This window comes from Neofelis nebulosa, chromosome 10, assembly GCF_028018385.1.
Source record: "Neofelis nebulosa isolate mNeoNeb1 chromosome 10, mNeoNeb1.pri, whole genome shotgun sequence".
Taxonomy (NCBI): Eukaryota; Metazoa; Chordata; class Mammalia; order Carnivora; family Felidae; genus Neofelis; species Neofelis nebulosa.
In genome coordinates, this window is record NC_080791.1 from 8,560,327 (window position 1) to 8,582,672 (window position 22,346).

Here is a 22,346-nt window from a genome sequence, read left to right on the forward strand (position 1 = left end):
TGGATCTAGAAGTATGCTAATTTCCTGGGGCTGCTATGACAAATTACCACAAACTTGGTGGCTTAAAACCAAAGAAATTTATTCTCTCACATTTCCGGAGGCCAGAAATCTGCAATCACTTTCCCTGGGCTGAAATGAAGACATCGGCAGGGCCATACTCCCGTAGAGACATAGGCTCTACGAGAAAATCTTTTCCTGGCTTCCTCCAGCTTCCTTGTCTTGTGGCCACGTCCCTCCAATCTCTGCCTCTGTGATCACATCTCTTCCCTCTGTTTCTCCAAAAAGATACTAGTTGTTACTTTTAGGGCCCCCTCAGATAATCCAGGATAATGTCCATATTTCAAGGGGCTTAACTTAATCACATCTGCAAAGTCTCTGTCCAATCAGGTAACATTCATAGGTTCTGGGGATTACGATGTGGACAGACCCTGGGAGCCATTATGTTGCCCACCACAAGGAGAGAAGATAAAGGCATATGGTCAATGTACCATGTTTCATGGGAGTCCTTTCTATGTTTTCTTCTAGTACCTTTAGATTTCCTTTTACACATTTAAATCTTTGATCCAGTTGGAATTTTTAGTAATGGAGCTTCCCCATTCTCTGAAACACTAGTTGTTAAATATCTGTATTTCCCCCATACAGAAGAAACAGAGGTGACTTCCTCTTAAGAGAAAAAAAATTAGAACACGTTTTATTGTCCTGTGGTAAATACAAAACTATTTTTAAAAAGAAGTAAATAGGGGCGCCTGGGTGGCTCAGTCTGTTGGGTGGCCGACTTTGGCTCAGGTCATGATCTCATTGTCCGTGAGTTCGAGCCCTGCGTCGGGCTCTGTGCTGACAGCTCAGAGCCTGGAGCCTGTTTCAGATTCTGTGTCTCCCTCTCTCTGACCCTCCCCTGTTCATGCTCTGTCTCTCTCTGTCTCAAAAATAAATAAACGTTAACAAACATTTTTTTTTTTTTTTTTAAAGAAGTAAATAGATTTAATCTCAAAGAAACCGCCTTTGCTCACTTTGGATTCTGGAGAGTATGCATGGAGAACAGAAAGGCCCTTCCCTAGAATCACTTCTCGTCTGATGAGAACACCCCAGCCTCGGGCAGCGGGATGGAATTGTCTAGGCACTGGCATTACGTGACAGACACGTAGCAGTGGGACAGGTGTGTGTAAGGAAGGACACCCTCACCTTCCCTATCACCTCCCAGCCTGCAGGGAACAACACACTTTGGGGCCTGAGAACCTGTCCCTGCAGTGCATGCGGTGAGGAGTAGAAGACCAAGCAGGCTAGGTCTGCGTTCATACTTCCCAGGGGCCGCAGGTCTGGCTGGTCCTCAACCTGAACGTGAACAAGTACAAGATGTCCACATTTATACCCCATTTCTGATACGCCCTGAGGCAGTTTGCCAATGGCCTTCCTGGGGCTTCGGTGCAGGCTCTGAATAGAATTTTCTGTCGTAACCTTCTTTTCACTTAACGAAAATTTAGAGTACGCCAGGGAGATTGTTTCAGGTGAAAGCATTGCAATTTAGCTCCTTTCTGGACCTTGTGGGTTTGAGTCATGTTTTGCAGGAGCGCTAGGGGATGCAGACAGGATATTCTTTCTGAAAACTTGGGATTTCAAGCTGGGTCTTTTATTTGTATTCCCTCGTTTCTTTTAGTCTTAATTGTGACATTTCTTTTTTTTTTTTTTTTTTTTTTTTTTTATTTATTTTTGGGACAGAGAGAGACAGAGCATGAATGGGGGAGGGGCAGAGAGAGAGGGAGACACAGAATCGGAAACAGGCTCCAGGCTCCGAGCCATCGGCCCAGAGCCCGACGCGGGGCTCGAACTCACGGACCGCAAGATCGTGACCTGGCTGAAGTCGGACGCTTAACCGACTGCGCCACCCAGGCGCCCCTTAATTGTGACATTTCTATTATGAAAAGAGAATGACAGAATTTGAGTCACATTTCCCTCCAAGCACTAATCTAATGTAATGTGCTGCTTCTCGATTTCACACGTGGGTCCTGATTGCTTGGTCTTGCTCCCTTCCACTCCTGAATGCCCTGTCTCCCATTCACATACACGTTCATGTCTGGATCCTAGATCTCTCTTTACGGGCCCTCTCGATGCTTGTGTATTCTCTTTTGTTACTTTTCAAACCTTCTAAGCGTCCCTCTTTGTCTCAGTAGGATTGTCTTACACTTGCCCGGCACCAGATCTGCCTTCTTGCAGTGACACAGTAACACGGTCTAATGTTTTGCCTTTGAGTGTGCCCGGAGAGTGACAGTCGGAAGGACGCATGAGCGGTGAACAAAGAAAGAGGAGGAGGTGTGAAGAGATCTTGGGTCTTCTCCTTTGAAATCTGAATCCAGGACCAGAAAGCATATTTAATTTTGAACTATACAGAATGGCTGGCACACGAGCAAATGTTGGGGGCAGTGACAAAACTGAGTGCCACAGCCAATTTTCTGGCATCTCCTACTTTTTCCCCTTGGCTTTCTTGTGAAAACTTTACCATAATACACTACCACTTGCTTGTTTATGAAAGTTCTGTGAGCTGACAGCAGAGATTTTAGAATCAGAAAGACTTGGTTTTTTTTTTTAAATTTTTTTTTTTTTTTCAACATTTTTTATTTATTTTTGGGACAGAGAGAGACAGAGCATGAACGGGGGAGGGGCAGAGAGAGAGGGAGACACAGAATCGGAAACAGGCTCCAGGCTCCGAGCCATCAGCCCAGTCAGAAAGACTTGGTTTTAATTCTCAGCTTTGCTATGTGACCTTGGACAAATTATACAACCTCTTTAAGCTTCAGCTTTTCCACAGTCAATGTTTATCTCATGAGAGATAGAGAAAAATGCATGTAAAAGCCTTGGTATAGTGCCCAGCAATTCAAACAATCCAGAATGCCAATTCATACATTCAACAAATATTTACTGAACATTCGCTGTGCTCCGAACTGAACTGTCTGCTGGGTGCTGAGCATGCTGTGGGCAATGTGCCTTTATGGAGCTTACATTCTGGGGCGGGGGAGGGGGGAGCAGATAATTAACATATACACAAAATGTAATTACAAATGCTGATTAGCCCCTGAGTAACTAAATAGGATGTGGGGCCGGGAATAGCAGGGAGGATCTCTTTGCTAGCAAAGCGGAGGAAGGCTTCACTGCAGCCTGAGGAAGAGAATGAGCCAAGCGGAGCCAAGAGCAGTTTAAGGCAGAGGCAATTAGATCACCGGCTTAGTGAGAGCCCCCCTCATCCCAACCCCCCACCTGCAACCGACTGGCAACTGGCGAAAGCCCTGGGTGGTTTGGGTAGACGCCTAATGGACTCTTAGGGGCTGGAATCCACAGTGGATTCCCAGTTTTGAATCCCTCTTTGCGAAGTTTCACAATGTGCCAGACTGTTTCTTTTCAACGTTTTTTTTTTATTTTTTTTATTTTTGGGACAGAGAGAGACAGAGCATGAACGGGGGAGGGGCAGAGAGAGAGGGAGACACAGAATCAGAAACAGGCTCCAGGCTCCGAGCCATCAGCCCAGAGCCTGACGCGGGGCTCGAACTCACGGACCGCGAGATCGTGACCTGGCTGAAGTCGGACGCTTAACCGACTGCGCCACCCAGGCGACCCCAGACTGTTTCTTTTCTACTCTGGCTCCATCTATTGAATGAAAATGACCAGTGCTACCTAAATTTCTCCATAATGGCTTTGTTTGCAATCTTCAAATTAAGTGGAGACTGAATACACTTTCCCTTAACTTTAGACTTAATTTTCACTCTGCCAAGCTCTATGTCTGGATAGAAGGAGTTTAAAGGGATTTTGATCATTCCTTCTGAGCACATTTTCTTTCTTGCAGGAAAGTTTCAGTGTCTCATAATAGTAATTAATTACTTTGGCCACTGTGGGCTTACAGAAGCCAGAGCCTTCCATTTGTTTTGTTTAAATGAAAAACCACCGTCTAAAGTGGAGTCACTCTGGGGCGCCTGGATGGCTCAATTGGTAGAGCATGTGACTCTTGATCTCAGGGTCATGAGTTCAAGCCCCACACTGGGTGTAGAGATTACTTAAAAATAAAATCTTAAAAAAAACAGAGTCACTTATGCCAAGAGTTCCATGTGAGTAAGCCAGACTTACTTTGCCTAACCTGCCTGCACTTTCAACCCCCAGGCGTGTAGCTTGGGACTGGTCAACGTGAATTTCCCGGTTAGTACTAGGAAATTTACCTATAGACCCTCCTGCTCTCCTTAGGAGGGCGACCTTGCCTGAAACAATGCCTTCTTTGGTAATAATTTCCTCTTTTTTGCTCCCTTTCTGATTTACAAACCTTTCCTTTTCTGCAGCTCAAAGGAGCGCCTTTCAATTTGCTACATGGGCTGTTGCCCCTTTCATGAATAGTTTGATAAAGCCAATTTTATCTTTCAACCTACTAAGTTGAATTTTTGTTGTTTAAGGATTTTCACTGGTCCTCAATTAACTATTTTCAGTTTGCAAAAGTCGCCTTTCTGGAAGACCTTCCACTGATACTGTTACCACTATGAGAGTCCCAGGGGCTGACCTGGTCTAACACAAGGCTTATGCAGCTTTCCAGTCCTTTTGGCCTCTTTATCCTAGAGAAACCTGGCCCACCAGGTTGTCCACATATTTCGAACACTTGGAATTGCTTTTCTGACTGTTTCACTTCATTTCTACTCTCAAGCTCAGGGGTAGTTTCAGTTCATTAACTCTTTAATGTTTATTAAATGCTTACTATGGGGCAAAACAGTTATTTATTTTTATTTTATTTTTTTAAAAGACACAGCTACTCTTAATTTTTTCTATTTTTTTTTTTTTGAGAGAGAGAGAGAGAGAGAGAGAGAGAGAGACTGAGTCAGAGAGAGAGGGAGACACAGAATTCGAAGCAGGCTCCAGCACAGAGCATGATGCGGGGCTCGAACTCATGAACCTCAAGATCATGACCTGAGTTAAGTCGGATGCTTAACCGACTGAACCACCCAGGTGCCCCAACACTGATTTATCTAACTAAGAGGATTTATTATACTCTTATCGGGAGTACATTAAAGTTGTTACCCTCCTGAAGAGTGTATGCCAGGAGGTGGGGGAAGGGTGGATATGGAGAGAGACAAGACATAAGTATAAAGTGTGTGAGACGGCTGACAAATGCTGCACAACATAGGAAGCATGGAAGAGGAGACAGAGAATAGGGGGTAGGCAGTTGCTATTTTACGATTTGCAAAGGCCTCACTAAACAAAGTGACATTTGAAAAGACATGTAAAGAAAGTGAGGGAGTGAGGCACGTAGCTTTCTGGGGGGAAAAGCATTTCAGGCAGAGGGAACGGCAGAGGAAAGATGCTGAGGCACAGGGCCCGTGCAGCCAGCGTAGTAATGGGGTATGACTAATGAACAGAGACATATAGACACAATATAGTCACAAATACAGACACAAACATGGAGATTGTTTATTAGGGGTCCTGGGAATCTCGTCCTGATTTCTCCACAAATAAGCTGAGTGATGGTGGCAAGTCACTTAACATGTGGGGCCTAAGTTTTCTCAATGTATACAAAGGTTTCAGTATCATTCAGGTCTTTTTGTGTAGACAGTTATGCTGTTTTGCCATTTTATGCTCTCCTGGATCCAGCTTTCTCTCATATGCTGACTCTAAGTTTTTTTCTCACAGGAAACTGCGCTGCATTTTCCTCTCTTGTTCTGGCTTCTCAATGCCTTGAGTTCCCGTACAAGGTTATCAAAAAGTATAACATGCTCAAAAAAAAACCAAAAAAACCCCAAAACCTATAAACCGTGGAAAGAGGAATATTGTTTCTTTCCAAAGCTTTGCTTACTTTGTTCTGTTTTGAATAGGTAACGCATCTGCACTGTCCAAAAGTTAAAGCCCTATCACGATGTACACACTGGGGAGCCTCGCTCCCTGCCCTGCACCTGTCTACCCTACCCTACTGTTCTATTTCTTTTTCATTTATCCTTTCAGGGCTTACTACACAAGTTCAAGCCATATGATTATAAATACTTACTTTCTCCTCTTTCTTACACCAAAGATGATACATTATATTCACTTCAATTTTTCACTTAATAATATATCTTATAAGTCACCATGTGTCAGTACACAAAGAACCTCATTTACTTTATTTTTCAGCTGCGCATTATTCCATTGCAGGGTAGTACCAGAGTTCATTTAACCTCCAGATGAAGGACACTTTGAGGGCATTTAAAAGTTTGGTTTTTTTTTTTAATGTTTATTTATTTTTGAGAGGAGACAGAGCACGAGTAGGGAGCAGCAGAGAGAGAGGGAGACACAGAACCCAAATCAGACTCCAGAATCTGAGCTGTCAGCATGAGCCTGACAGGGGGCTCAAACCCACAAACTATGAGATCATGACCTGAGTTGAATCGGGTGCTCAACGGGCCGAGCCACCCAGGCGCCCCTGAAGCACATTATCAATATTTTGCTAATACAGACAGTGATGCAAATAAATAACACTATACACATATCAGTTCATATTATACAGCTGTACACACAGGGCTGGCAGCGTGGAGCCTGCTTGGGAGTCTTTGTCTCCCTCTCCCTCTGCTCCTCCCCTGCTTATGCCTGCACTCTCTCTCTCTCTCTCTCTCTCTCTCTCAAAATAAATAAACATTAAAAAAAAAAAGAATCAAAAAGAGTTGGGAAGTTGAAACGCTGGTCAAAATTAAGGTAAGTTTTGATAAAACTGGATTCTTCAAAGCAGACCTCAAATCTGAGGGTATGCAACAGAATAGTATTCAGAAACTCCTGTAAGTAACAACTAACATTAGAACAGAAAAACATTTTTTGTAACCCAAAGCTTGGTGTCAACTAAGTCCAAGGAGATTTGGCAACTGCTCTCTAGTTACTCATTCCTAATCCAAAGAAACCAACTGCCACCCTCCTGGAGACTGGTCTTAAGCTATCGCACAACACCATTAACTCGAGTTTTTTTTTACTGTTGTTTTTCATGCTGGTCTGGCCTGGGTAGGAACCAAGGGCAGCTCACGCCAAAATGTGCCATTCTGACATCCAGATTATCTCAAGCCTTCTTCCCAAAAAGACTCAGGAAGAAACTGTGACCTTCCCTCTTACTGCCTCAAAGAATTTAGACACAGGACCTGCTCCAGGAGGAGAGTCAGCACCAGATACCTACATCACACTAGGAAGTAGGTATAGTAGACGGGGAGAAGCCCAGCAAGGCCTCCTTGATCAAAATCCCACTGTTTCTGAAGAGTGCAGAAAAACATGTTCACCAAATATTTAGTCTTTTTCATCTTCCTGTGAATTGCTTTTGTTACCTTTGAAGTTCTAGACCCCCTACCCTCTTTAGGATGACATATACACCTCATTTTGACTGTCTTTGAAATCTTATGTCTTTGTGGATTTTGATAATGATAGCGCGAATCAAGAGCTATTAATGTATGCTACCACAGTATGGTCCTGAAAGCAAAATATGCCAACACTGAAATATCAGAATTCTAAAAACATCTCCAGGGGGTAGTTAACATAAACATAAATCCGTTTAGAAAGCTTCAATTTACCTTGTGAAGTACTTAAATTTTAGAACAAAGTAACTAATCCTTATTTTTATTTTCAACTACAAGGTGTTCTCTGTAAAAAATTGTTAAGATTTACTGATACTTTGTCACTCAATACACTGTCAATTTTTATCAGTGTTCCCTCTGTACTTAATTGGAAATTTAGATTATTCAACTAAGTACAGGTTACTACACACCTGTCAAATTTACTAGAGTCTTACTGAATGTTTGATGCATTAATTTCCAAAAGTATGCTAACAAGCTCCCAATGTGATTGCATATTTGCCCATTTTCCCATGAAATTGTTTTATATATAATATATAACATACATATACGCTATGTTCTTAGATACTTGTAAGTTTAGAGTTGCTAGATATTCCAAATTAATTTAATGCTTAACATTTTTTTAGTGACCCTGTTTATCCTTTAAAATGCATTTTTTTCCTGGCCCATTTAACTGGATTTAAATAAAGTCCCCTTAATTGGACAGCAATACACCAAGGTACTTACCTTGTATTTTTCTATCCTTTTATACCTTTTACAATTTTGATATACCTCATCTAAATGTGGTAGAGTCAGAATTTTTGCATTTTAAATGGGGCGCCTCGGTGGCTCAGTCGGTTAAGCGTCCGACTTCAGCTCAGGCCAAGATCTTGCAGTTTGTGAGTTCGAGCCCCGCACTGGGCTCTGTGCTGACAGCTCAGAGCCTAGAGTCTACTTCCGATTCTGTGGCTTCCTCTCTCTCTGCCCCTTCCCCACTCATGTTCTGTCTCTTTTTCTCTCAAAAATAAACAAACATTAAAAAAAACTTTTAGAGGGGCGCCTGGGTGGCGCAGTCGGTTAAGCGTCCGACTTCAGCCAGGTCACGATCTCGCGGTCCGTGAGTTCGAGCCCCGCGTCAGGCTCTGGGCTGATGGCTCGGAGCCTGGAGCCTGTTTCCGATTCTGTGTCTCCCTCTCTCTCTGCCCCTCCCCCGTTCATGCTCTGTCTCTCTCTGTCCCAAAAATAAATAAAAAATGTTGAAAAAAAAAAATTAAAAAAAAAAAAAAAAAAACTTTTAGAAAACAAAGTCTGCCTTTTCAGTGGTATATTTAATCCATTTACTTTTGATATATTGGGACTTATTTTCAAGATTTCACTTTATTCTTTTAAAATATGTGCTTTTAAATGTTTTTTTCCCTTCTTTTATTCTTTTGGAGCTTAAATTATATATTTGTCAAGACAGAGGCTAAGCTGTGGTAATAAAGTCTTTAAAATACATACCTTAAGTAGCATAAATGTTAACTTGTTCCTCATGGAACACTGCAGCCGTGGGCTGGGGACACTGCTAGGTGGCTCTGCTACGTGATGTCATACAGGCTCTGACAGTCTGTCATCTTCAATCTTTACCTTCCATTTTTGCATCTCCCGTGACCACCCTGGTTGTTGCCATTTTCTAGGAAACTGGGAAAGGAAAATAGAAAGGAAAACAAATAGCTTCCTTTAAAAAGGGTTATCTGGTTGCACTTGCGTGGCTTTGGCAAGAGCTGTTACAGGGACATACTCACCTGCAAAAGAAGCTGGGAAATGTGGTCTCTAGCTGGAAAGCCATGTGCTCCGCTAAAGTTCAAGATACTCTGTTACCAAAAAGAAGAAAGGGAGAGGATCTTCTCAATAACACTTTCACCCTGATTACTAATTTCCTGTTTTATATGATATATCGGCTCAGTCATGGAATTCTCTTTTGCTTTTATTTTTATCTTCTCACGAGATCATAGTTGTTATTACTGTTTTACAATCAGTTTTTATTTAGATTTACCCATATGGTTGCTAATATTTTGCTGTATCATTTCTTTTTGCCTCTTACCCCTTCCTTTTGGGTTCAATTTCACTATTCTTGAAGAACATTATATTGGCTATCTATCACTGCCTAACAAATGGTTCCGAAGCATAATGAACTGAAACAACGTTTATTATCTGTTTCTTGACGTAGTGTGGCATCACTGGGCCTGCTGCTTCAGGGTCTCTCCTGGGCCACAGTCAGGGGTCAGCTGGAGATGTGGTCGTCCCCCCAGGCTCGACTAAGGAAGTCTCTGCTTCCCAGCTCACTGAGATGGTTGTTGACAGGATTGTTACTCGCGAGTGGATAACTGGACTAATGTCTCAGTTCCTTGCTGGCTGTTCTTGGTTCTTTGCGATTTGAGCCTCTCTGACCTGGCAGATTCTTCATCACAGAATGTAAGCCAGGAGGGCAACAGAGGAAGAAAGCCAGCAAGACAGAGTTCGCAGTCTTTTATAACGTAATGCAGAAGTGACACCCCATCGCCCTTTTTCTGTTTTCAATTTTTAGGAACAAATCACTAGGTCCAGCCCGCCCTCAGGAGGAGGAGATTACACTTAGGTGTGAATCCAGCAGGTGGGGATCACTGGGAGCCATGTCAGAAGCTGCCTACTGTAGACACAGTCTTTGTAAGTTCTTTCAGTGAATCTGAGAGCAACAGGTCTATTACTTTTTGTTGGTTTAAAAATGACTTCATTTCAGTCTCATTTTCCTTCCTTCTGCAACTCCAAATAGCAGTATGTTAGACCATGTGATATTGTTCATAGGCCAATGATGCTACGTTCTTACAGTTTTCTAGACTTTTTTCACTGTGGATGTCACTCTGGAAACTTTCTATTGCTGTGTTTACAGGTTCACTGACCTTTGCTTCTGCAATGTTACTAACTTCTAACCTTTGAATATTTAGACATTTAAGACACTTCCCAATGGCTCACCATCAGAGGATAAACAGAGTGGAAATCTGATAATATTTAAACTGAACAATACAGGGGCACCTGGACGACTCAGTTGGTTAAGTGTCTGACTCTTGATTTCGGCTCAGGTCATGATCTCACAGTTTGTGGGCTCAAGCCCTGCATCGCTCTGGGCTCTCTGCTGATGGCACAGAGCCTGCTTGGGATTCTGTCTCCCTCTCTCTCTCTCTGCCCCTCCCCTGCTTGCTCTCTGTCTCTCTCAAAAATAAAGAGACATTAAAAATTAACTGAACAATACAGAAAATACCACATTTCAAACTTGTGACACAGCTAAACACACTACTTAGAGGAAATTTAAGTACTTCGAGAAATTAAATACCTATTTTAAAAAAGAGACTGAAAACTAATGAACTAAGTATCTACATCAAGAAGTTAGAAAAAGGGGCGCCTGGGTGGCTCGGTCGGTTAAGCGTCCGACTTCGGCTCAGGTCACGATCTCACGGTCCGTGAGTTCGAGCCCTGCGTCAGGCTCTGTGCTGACAGCTCAGAGCCTGGAGCCTGTTTCAGATTCTGTGTCTCCCTCTCTCTGACCCTCCCCCATTCATGCTCGCTCTCTCTCTGTCTCAAAAATAAAATAAACGTTAAAAAAAAATTAAAAAAAAAAAAAGAAGTTAGAAAAAGAACAAAGTAATAAATCCCAAGAACCCAGAAAGAAAGAAAGAAATTATAAAGGTAATGAGTAAGATTAGAAAACAAAGATAAAGCACAGAAGATCACTGTCCAAAGCTGTTATCTGAAAAGACCAATAAAACAAACTTTTGCCAAGGTTATTCAAAGAAAAAAGAAAGGAGATCCAGAAAATAATATGAGAAATATGAAATGCAATATTAGTTATAGATCTAGCAGAGATTTTTTTTAAAAAGATAAGTAAATACTGGGAAAAAACTTATGCCAATAGATTTGGAAAATTTAGGTGAAATGTACTATTTGTTAGAAAATTATAACTTTTCAGAGTAGCTTTTGAATAAAGAGAGAACGTGAATAAACCTGCAACTGTAGCAGATAAACTATCAAGCATTTATCCTGCCTTTTCCATACCAGTTCTCTTTGGGGAGATCTGAACAGAAGTTGAGGACAAGTCTGACTTTTTTTCTTTTAAATATTTACTTATTTTGAGCGAGAGAGAGAAAGAGAGAAAGAGAGAAAGAGAGAGAGAGAGGGAGAGAGAGAGGGAGGGAGGGAGGGAGGGAGGGAGAGAGAGAGAGAGAGAGAGAGAGAAAATCCCAAGCAGGCTCCGCACTATCAGTGCAGAGTCCGACACAGGGCTCAATTCCATGACTGTGAGATTGTGACCTGAGCTGAAATCAAGAGTCGGATGCTTAACTGACTGAGCCCCCCAGACACCCCAAGTCTGCCTTTATAGAAGTAGTCTAGATGATCAATGAAGAAGGAATGATAAAATTAGAACACCCGCATTTTGCAACCCCAAGCAAATTGTTCATCAGGGGTGACTAACACGACAAAAAAAAAAAACAACAAGCTGTTAACATTTGGGGGGCATATTAAAAAGTTTAAAAGAACATAAAAAGTAATCTTAACAAGAACTAGGACCTGAAACTGCAAGTTACTTGATCCAAGCTCTCATTTGCATATAACGAGTTAAGTGTAAGCTGTGACAGAAGGATTTACCGTGTGCACGGTTCCCAACAGTTGCCTGGGTCAAAGTGCGGTTCCTCCAAGGCCTGAAAGGAGTGCCAGAGGCCGGCTAGAAGTGAGCCAGCAGCAGGCGGCCAACATACCCTGCAGAGGAGAAAGACACGATGCAGGACTGATGGGCAGGGGAGGGCAGAGCTTGAGGGCTATTGTGCGTCCAGCTGAACGGTTTGTTTTATTCTATTAATAAATGATGATGAAATGTCATTCAAGGATTTTTCCATCATGTATTTTAATAGGATCAGCCTACTGGCAGTATGGAGGATGTCTCAGAGCAATTCTGATAAGACCACAGGCAGGAAGACCAATTAAGACAAAACCATTAATTTAGGGGCACCTGGCTGGCTCAGTCAGAAGAGTGTGTGACTCTTGATCTCAGGGTTGTGAGTTTGAGCTCCATGATGAATGCAGAGATTACTTAAATAAATAAACTTAAAAAAAAAAAAGAGACAGAGACGGCAACTTCCTTAAATATCAATTATACCTTAAAATTTAGGAAACACACCAATATTAGCCATATTAATAAATCACCTGGGTGGGGGGGTGCACCTGGGAGGCTCAGTAGGTTAAGTGTCTGACTCTGGATCTCAGCTCAGGTCTTGACCTCAGGGTTGTGAGTTCAAGCCCCGTTTTGGGCTCTACACTGGGCGTGAAGCCTAGTTAAAAAAGATTACATTTAAAATTAAAAAATAAATCAGGTCGGGGTGGAGTGAGTAATTTCTTGAGATGAAACATACTTAGGTCTAATTTTGTACTCCTTTTAAAATACTTAATTTCTAAAAACAAACAAACAAAAAACCCAAACAAAATTTAGATAATTTCTGACCTTATCCCTAAATTACACAGGCTGTGTAGAATCTTTAGCATTTATTACTGAATGTAGAGTTGGAAAACATGACATATAAAATACGCATTAATAATATAAAAAGCTTTTTGGCACCGAAAAAATACATAAAAAGTTTACATGGATGACATATGTGAATATATAATAAAATATAATAAAAATAATAATATCGTTTCTTATGTTCATACCCTGGACTTGGGACCAGGAAGACCCAGATTTACAGTCTGGATCTATAGTTCACCAGCAGTGTGAGTCTAAGGAAGGCACAACCATCCTACACCTCACTTTCCTCACATGCAAAGTAAGCGGGCAGGGGCTGTTTTGCTCACTGCTGTCTCTCTAGCACCAGCATGGTGATTTACATACTGCTTATGTCAATAAATATTTATGGATTAAAGACATTTATGGATTAAAGACAGAGTTGCTGTGATAATGAAATGAGATAAAAATTGTGGAAGCTCCTAACACAATTTTTTAATTTGTTTATTTGAGAGAGAGGGAGCACGCAGGGGAGGGGCAGAGAGAGAAGGAGAGAGAATCCCAAGCAGGCTGCACACTGCCAGCACGGAGCCCCATGTGGGGCTCGAACCCATAAACCCTGAGATCATGATCTGAGCTGAAACCAAGGGTCGGAAGCTTAACCAACTGAGCCCCCCAGGCGCCCCTGATACAATTCTTAAGAGACGTTATAAAATGGCTGCATCGTGCCAGGCCCTATGCCAGGTGCTGGGAACATGAAGATGAGTAAGACGGCATCCTTATCTTGGAAGCTTCCATCTACAAAAGCTATGTAAAGTATGTGATGGAACCCACAGTACCATGAAGCTCAAGAGTAGGTGCTCAAGAAACACTAAATCTGAATTTTTATGACACTTTTCAGTTTACAAAGCATTCTTGTGAACAGTATTCTATTTGAAGAGGTACAAGTTTTACGAGAAAGGACAAAGGTGTCAGGCATTCAGCAGTGGGAGGGATGATCTGTTGGGGTAAGTAGGCACCACTTTAAGGGAAAGAATTTGAAAAGAGCTCCCAAATATGGATGGATTTCAACAGAAGTGAAGGATGGAGGGGTGGGAGCTTTAGAAGAAAAGAAATACATAAGCAAAAGCTCTTCCTAATTCTGTATTACTTTGTACATGTATTAGGGCCCACATGTTTATAAATCCCATATGGAATACTGCTGAATTGATATTTGTAACCTTTGCAATCAACTCTGATCCATCTTTGAAGATCCGGAAAACATGTTTTTTCCATCTTTCATTTTCACCTACAGGCTTCATGAACTGTCATGGTTACTAAAGGAAGTTACAGGACATTAACTTATTCACGACTATTTACTCAACACTTGATGTGCTCAAAGCCCTAGAGCTGCTAGTATGGGGTCTACTAAGATGAACAACTACCCCACAAAGCAGAAAGCTGGAAGGGCTAAAACCCAGTTGAAGCTAGATTTGCTGAGAGGGAATGTGTGCACTCCCAGGCCATCCCTGTTTCCTTCCTACAATTAATTAATCGCACTTTGAAGATTTGAGCTTATAAAAAAAGAAAATTAACTTTTTTGTTTTTTTTTTACAACCTTCTCTTTCCGATTGTCAGGGCTTGTCGTGTCCTTTACAGCCTAGAAGTCTTTTTTACGGGAAAATTTAAGCAATTTGGGAGCCACACGACTGCTGTCTCCCTGCCTCCGGGTTTAATACCCCCCAAAGGTTGTCTCGAGAAACTCTGGTCAGGTCTAGCCTTTCTTGTTCTGAATATTCCTTAAAATATCTTTTATCGCATTTAACACAGCTACAATATCCACCTTTTTTGAAATATTGACCTTTTTTGAAAGGTGGCCTTAGGGAAGGGGGTCAAAGCTTGTGACGCACTGTACCGCTGTGCGTATTTTTCTGTAACCCTCAGAATGGCCCTGGACAGCGGAACATCTTATCAGTGTTAAAGTGTTACACTCTGATCCTTGGGGAGGATAATTTATCCAAGGTCTCAGAGAGTTCAAGAGTGGCAAACCTTGGATTTGAACATTGCTATTTATGACCTCAAAGCCCCATGCTCTTTCCACGGCAACGTATTCATCTTGAGAACGTGTATTTTTTAATTTATCTGTCTTCATTTTCGTAGAAGTCTTTAGTAAAATCTCAGTTCATCCAAAAGTTTCCAAACTCTTGGATTTCATGTACTGGATGCGCATTTGCTTGCCGTGGATTATTACACATGCTTTCCCCAGTAGCCCCTAGTTTCTTGATCACTGCGATTATTTATCACGTCATAGTCAAAGTTGTTCCTCTGTGTATCACGTTGGTTGGCACTGTGAAATCTCCTACTGCCCTTGTCTGACAATGCCCAGAATTCCCTTTCAGCCTATTTGGAACTCCAGGATGACAATCTCCCCGCGTTGCTTTTTATTTTAACAGGGAGGAGGAGAAAGGAAGTGCGGAACAGGAGAAAGCGGTTTCGTTACCTGGGGGTGTTTTACCGCATCTTTCCGTCGAACGTTCAGCTATTCTTTAAAATTCCCCGTCCTGACACCGGGGACCGAGCAGCCAGGTGAAGACAAAGGCGGTCCTCGGGTGCAGACCCAGCGCTCGGCCCCGCCCCCTAAAGGCCACACCCGCCCGGGAGGAGTGGGAACTGGCGGGGGTGGGGGGACGGGCCGCACTTGGGGAGCCGCAGGGTTTATAGGTCACCCGGAAGGAGCGCAGCCCACGGCCGCAGCTCGGAGCAGGCCCTCGCCCGGACCGCAATCGCCGTGCTCCTCCCCGCGGCCCCCCGGCGTCTAGTCGCCCGCGCTCGCCGAGCCTCTCGCGGCCGCTGCCGTGCGGCCTCAGCGTCGCTTCCGGTAGTTACCCGACCGCCGGCCATGGCCGCCGCGGGGGGCGCCCGGCTCCTGCGCGCCGCCTCCGTGGCCCTGGGCGGCGCGGCCTATCGTTGGCTGCTCCACGCCAGACCCCGCGCGGGAGCCGGCTGCCTCGCGGGGCTCGGGGGGCCCGGGGGGCTGGGGGGACCGGGCCGGGGCGGCGGCGCGGTGGCGCCCCGGACGCTGAGCGTGTCGGCGCCGGCGCGGAGCAGGTGAGACGCGGGCCGGCGTGCGCATGCGGGCGGGGGTCCCCGGCGCCGCGCGGATGCTGGTTTCCCTGCCCCTTCTTGGACGCTTGCGGCCAGGCCGCTGTCCGGGGTCGCTCGCCTCTCGCCCCGCCTGGGCCGTGGCGTTCCTCGGGGCCCTGTCTGCTTCCATTCACGCCGCGGTTTCCTTTCCCAGCCCGGACGCCTGCGGGGAACGGGGACCCGGGACCCCCTGGACCCCGCTCTCCCTTCCGCCCGGGGCCCTCCGGAAGCCGCGCGCTCTGCCACAGTCGATTCTGCAGTGCTTTGGCTCGGCGCTGACCTTTGCTTTGCCCGGAGCCTGCACTGACCTTCATAAAACGCTCTCCGTTAATGTCCCGGCCAGCGCTTTGGTTCTGGGCCTTTCCCTGCTCTTTTAGGACGTTCCGGCTCCAGTTCTGTGGCTGGGAATGTCTGTTTAGGATACACACACACTATCCCCTTATTGCCTGTATGCTGTCTTGTAGCCGATGCGGTGCTAAAACTCCTTGCCTCGCACTGGCAAGGCCGTGTTTTAAACTAGGCTTGGGCACTTAATGCCTCACTTCCTCCATCAGTATAAACCTCAGTTTCCCCATTTATAAATGGAGCATAAGTCAAGCATAGGCCTCATAGGGTTATTTGAAGAATACGATAGTACAGATAATAGAGGTGGTCTTGTGTCTGGCAAATGGTGAGGGCTCAGTAGGTGCCACCTGTTGGCAGCAGCTGCTAAGGCCCACAGTGTTGTGTTTTGTATTAAATGTTGAAAGTGATGTAAAAAATATTTTCCCCAAAATATTTTGAAGATTTGTATTCTTGGGTATATTTGTTTTTCAAAGACACGATCCCTTTAGATATAATGGGAATAAAATTTGCTCATAATTTCAGAGTGCGGTGGAGCCTTACGTAATGCAGATCTCTGGACAGTTCTCTGACTCCTTGCTGTCATGTAGTGGGAAGCAAGACCTGGAGGGAGACAGTTTTGGATTTGTATGCTGCCTTTTCTAGTTTCTTCTTGATAAGGTCCCTGAGAATGGGGTCTAAGACTTAATTATCTTTTCCCCATTAATACTATTACGTAGCGCATGCTCAATAAATTTTTGTTGCATGAAGTGTGAGGGAGATAAAGGAGAAGGCAAGCTGGATTTATTTGTCCCTGTTTCTTTGACACTCCCTGCCTCTACCTCTGTACATGGATGTTTCTGTACAATGGATGCTTTCTGGGGAAAAAAAAAACTGTGTATACATTGGGACAACATATATTGAACTTATTCACGAACCTAGTATTTCAAGGGAACGTGAATGCTTTTGTAAATGGCAGTTATCTCCCCTGCATTTATCAAGCCTGAACTTGGATATATCAGGTTGTCTTAAAAGGAAGCACATCTGTTCTATTCCCTCCTAATCCTGCCTTCCTCCTCATTGGCACAGTTTCAGTTGATGGCCTTGTGCTTTGTATCACACACGTTGGAACTAACAACTAGATCTTTCACCTCTTACTCTCTCAGACTTGCGTTTTCCACTATCGTTACAACCAACCACATTGTGGCTGTTTAAGATAACATCAGTTAAATACATTTAAAAGAGTCGGTATCCCAGTTGTGCTGGCTGCATTTCAAGTACTCAACAGCCACGTGTGGCCAGTGGCTACTCTGTTGGACATTGCAGGTGTAGAACATCTCTGTTAGTGCACAGAGTTGCACGGGACAGAACAGCCTAGAAACTGTATGGCTAAGTTATCAGTAATTGAGAGTTGGGGGGCGAGAAAAAAGGCTTTTACTCCAAAATACTCCAACATAATACTTCCTATTTTGTAGCGATTTAGGCTTCAAAGGGCTTTCACAACAATTGCTGCACTTCACGCTTAAGAAAATCCTGGGAGGTAGGTGAGGTGGGAAATAAAAATATATTAAGTAGCTGGCAAACTAGGAACAGAAGTCAAGCAGTTTTAGTTTGTTTCCTTGAGCACCATGAGGGTTGACAATTCTTTAGCCCACAGAGTCATTAGGAAGAGTTAAGGAGGCTATGGAAGTAGGGAGCCCCAGAATGGGCCAGACTCTTTTCTTGGACCAACAGCCTCAGGCCACCCTCCCTATATGGTGAAAAGGTAGGCATCAGCAGCTATAATAACTTCCCTCCCTATGAGAAGTCTGTTAGGAACTGTACCACCGCAACCCCAGACAGCTTTGTTAAAATACCTGCTGTGGTTGAGCAGAAGAAATGGCAGTAGTAAAAGGTAACAAGTGAAGAAAATAGTTGGTTGCGCTGATGAATTGATGTTGGTAGAAGATTTAGAAGGATTGTGTTTATTTCTCAGTGCGTGAAATCTTATCCTTGGGAACAGCTAAAAGCTTGTTGCTAGTTCCTGGAATTGGGGGGGAAACCTAAAACCCACCAATACCAATTATTAATAGCAAATGGATAGTTATTTGGGTAAAGTACATGTGTATAATGCTGTAAGAAACAAAGTGTTTCCACTAATGTACCTTTGATTCTCCTTCACCAGCTTGGTGAAGTCACAGTCCCCATCTTACCCATAAGGCAGTGGCTTCCCCTGGTCATCTAATGTGTGTATGTCAGACCCAGAGCTAGAATGTACATCTTCTGATTCTCACATTTCATACGCTTTCAGCTGCAGGATTACCTTTCCTCTCATTTCTGCTTCCTCTCCGCTCCTTTGACAAACCTATTATTTCTCTTACTGTGCAGTATTTTTTTCTGGGACTATACACCTCTAATTCATAGCAGTTGCTTCTTAGCAACAAAAGGACTGAAGCTGGGGCGCCTGGGTGGGTGGGTAAGTTGGTTAAGCATCGGCTTCCGCTTAGCTTGGTGGGTTCAAGCCCCATGTCAGGCTCTGTCTCTCTTTCTCTTTCTCAAAAATAAATAAACATTAAAAAAAATTTAAAAATGACTGAAGTTTTAAATAAAAGTTATTAATCAGTGTTTGTTGAGCTCTAGGTATTTTGCGTACATAATCAAAACTAGAACATAAATGTTACCCTGATTTTATGGAAGAGGAGTTTCATGTAAAAGACATTTCAGTGCTGTGAGCTTCTAAAGGTTTTTTTTTGTTTTTTTTTGTTTTTGTTTTTGTTTTTTGCTTTGAAAAGAAGTTGGAGAGCACAGGCCCTTCTGGAGAGCCATTCTCTCTCTCTCTCTCTCTCTCTCTCTCTCTCTCTCTCTCTCACACACACACACACACACACACACACACACACACAAGCGATACTTTTTAATTCGTAGAATTCTCCTTTTTTCAGCATTGAATTATCAAGGAGGCCATTATCTGAAAGGGGCTTTAGTTGCCTCATTTCTAAAATAATTTGACCTGATAATTTGCAATATATTTACAGCTCTGAAATTATATAATTCTAGTTTTACCTACATTAAAGTTTTCTTTGATGGATTATTACCCTCTATTGGCAGTAGTGAAAATTGCAACTAATTAATTTAAGCTAAAGTACATCTTTTCAAATGTGAGGTCAAAATTAAAATGACCAATGGTGGATGACAGGCATCTCGTTGCTAATATCATTTCTTTTCCCAGATTTTGGAGTGATGTTTATGAGAAGGGAAAGGAATTTAAGTCCGCTGACTCTATTGGGTAACATAATATCCTATAATAAAACACGCAAGGAGGCATCATATTTATCTTCCCATTGATTCAAACAAACAAAAACCTATCGTAGCCTCTTTGAGTTTTGAGTACATGATGTGGACCAAAATGAGATGTGTAAATGCTCCGAAAACAGACTGCTGCCTCTCAGACACCCGCACAGCTGTTACCCTACCGATAGCAGAATGATCTCACGGTGTCGTCTTCTAGGGAAGCTACATACAGATGACGTTTTTCAGGGAGCCGTGTGAGAGTAAAATGGACTTCATGACTAAGGATGGTTGCTATGTGTTGTCACAGGACTCAACCTATGGCTGTAACCCCTGGGGGGACACAATGGGTGGCCTTGACAGTAATGTAGTTGCCCTTTCCTATAGGGCTGTAGAGCTTCCTTTCTGGTAAATGGGTAGATAGACATGCCTCTGATTTGTGATGCCTTCTCTAAACTGTAGAAAGGAAAGAATACTATAAAAAGCATATTTGCATGCATGCTTACACACATCCCCTATGTTTTTGACCTTACAAGTTCCTAAAACAATTCCTTTAAAGTATCTTTTAAAATTACTAAAAATAATAAAGGACTACTTCCTTTTCCAGCTCAGAAGATAAAATAACAGTCCACTTTGTAAACCGTGATGGGGAGACGTTGACAGCCAAAGGGAAAGTCGGTGACTCTCTACTAGATGTTGTGGTTGAGAATAACCTAGATATTGATGGCTTTGGTGAGTATGAAACTTTCGTTAAAATTCGTAAATGAAACCATTCAATAGGTTTCAAATTTTTTTTTTTTTGCAGAATTTTAATGTCTAGCATACTAAGATAAATATTAAAATTCAGGATGTGTTAGTGTTACATTCTCTTTTATAAAGAATGAGTGACACTGTGTTTCTTTCCTTTGTACATTTAATTAACCCTTTACCCCAAACTTTCTTGCCTCATTACCTTACTGATGACCTGTGTGACGCAAAGCTGGGAGTAGCAAGTGGAGTTGAAAGGTACCAGGTTACAGATGTTAAATGTCCTATCACAGAGGAGTAGTTAGTTTTGACTTAGTTTTGTTTTTTTTTTTTAACTTTGTATTTGCACATACCTTAGATGGACAGAAAGGTTGTAAAAACGGTACAGAACTTTCCAATACAATCTTCACTCAGCTTCTTCTGTTAACAGTTTACAGAACTATGGTGTAATAATCAAAACCCAGAAAGTAATGTTGGTGCAATAACTAAAAAACTATAGACTTCATGAAATCTTCCTAGTTTTCCCATGAATGTCTTTCTGTTTTGGGATTCAATCCAGGAGACTTCATTGCATTTAGTTATCATACGTCCGTAAACTCTTTCAGTCTGTGACATTTCCTTACTCTTCTTTTTCATTTTTCACAGCCTTGACACTTTCGACAAGTAGTGGTATGTTGTTTTATAAAATTTCCCTCAATTTGGGTTTGACTGGTGTTTTCTTGTATCGATTGAGCTTATGTATCTTTTAAGTGAGTTTTATTTTACGTACTCTTCTATTTTGTTTTATTGAGCTATAATTGCCATTTAACATATTGCTTTTAGGTGTACAACATATTGATTTGATATTTGTGTATATTGACAGATGGCCACCGCCACATGTCCACTTAACCTCCGTCACCACAGAGTCTCGAATGTCCGTTCCCCTTCCTCGGATGTGCAGTTTATCTCCCTCTTGTTAGAGAAGGAAGTGTTTTATTTAGAAAGTTTTTATTTCTAGATTTCTGACCATATTCTCTAACCACTCACACGAAGACTGTGTCCCAGAAACTGCCATCTTCCAGGTCAGGGATACCCTTTCTGTCAGCTGTCACTTTTGCTCAAGTACTCTCTCTGTGTGGAGTGGTGGTTCTCAGTGTTAGCATCCGTGTCACTTGGGAGATGCAGATCCTCAAACCCCACTCCAGATCTGCTGAATCAGAGTGTTTGCGGTAGCACCCAGCAGTGTCTGTTTTCACAAGTCCTCGTGTGACTTTGCTGTATGTTAGAGAACCCCTGGTTTGCAGCAAGGCAGACTGTGATTGTGCCTGTCTGACTCTGATTCGTTCTAGGCACGGTTCACATTACACTTTTAGGGACCTTTTCCAGCACAGAACTATTTCTCTTCCACCGTTTTCCCATCATATAATAAATATATCTGTGTCAATGCTCATCACAGTTTGCCTTTTTAGGGAGAATGCCCCTCTCCCGTACTCGTGTGTTAGATTGTGAGCTCTTACTCAGGGACCTCACAGAGTTGGTTTTGTCCCGAGCTGATAGTGAAAAACATTTGCTGAATTTCTAAATCTAAGTCAGGGTTAATCATGACAACGACCGTTTGCACGCATAGTACATTCCAGCCTTTGTTACCTGTTCTTGTAGACTTGTTTTTTAAACTTCCATTTTATAGATGAAGAAACTAAGGTTCAGAGAAGTTAATTTTCCCTGGGTCATACAAGGAGCGAGTGAGAGGTCCAGCACTCAAACTCAAGTCTCTTAACTCCCAAAGGTCTGCTTTTTCCTTTATGCCATTTCCCCTAAGAAGCATCTTTCCTGTGTGAACACCTGTCACAGAAATTAGGTGGTGAAATAGTTGATACGGTTCTAATTTTAAGGAGTTTTTGAGTCTCGTGCAGTGATTCTTGGCTGGGATTGAGTTTCAGAATCTCTACAGAACTTTTAAAAGTGCAGACATCTGCGTTCCATCATAAATAGTACAGGGAGAGAGGGGAGTTGTGTAGGTATATTTTTACAAAGTTCCACATGGTTCACATCCACACCATAGTTAAGAATGACTAATTTAGGGGCGCCTGGGTGGCGCAGTCGGT

At 42.8% G+C, this 22,346-nt stretch overlaps 1 protein-coding gene and 1 long non-coding RNA gene across 5 annotated transcripts in view; one reads left to right on the forward strand and one right to left on the reverse strand.

Moving 5' to 3' along the window:
* Nucleotides 1-54: 54 nt before the first annotated feature.
* On the reverse strand, nucleotides 55-15,395 carry LOC131486787 (uncharacterized). Of its 3 annotated transcripts, none has more exons than XR_009249445.1 (4): nucleotides 15,284-15,395; nucleotides 9,083-9,151; nucleotides 8,799-8,978; nucleotides 55-269 (listed from the first exon to the last, which is right to left on the reverse strand). It is a non-coding gene; the product is annotated as an uncharacterized LOC131486787 (long non-coding RNA). The 3 variants fall into 3 exon arrangements; XR_009249446.1 differs by having other exon boundaries at nucleotides 55-275; XR_009249447.1 differs by lacking the exon at nucleotides 55-269 and adding an exon at nucleotides 1,932-2,341.
* Nucleotides 15,396-15,682: 287 nt separating this feature from the next.
* Nucleotides 15,683-22,346, forward strand: part of FDX1 (ferredoxin 1) — a 38,013-nt gene continuing 31,349 nt past the window's right edge. For both annotated transcript variants that reach the window (XM_058686703.1, XM_058686704.1), the window contains exons 1-2: nucleotides 15,683-15,891; nucleotides 20,123-20,247. In XM_058686703.1, coding sequence (XP_058542686.1) covers nucleotides 15,683-15,891; nucleotides 20,123-20,247 — 334 coding nt within the window. The remainder of the gene's footprint in view (nucleotides 15,892-20,122; nucleotides 20,248-22,346) is intronic.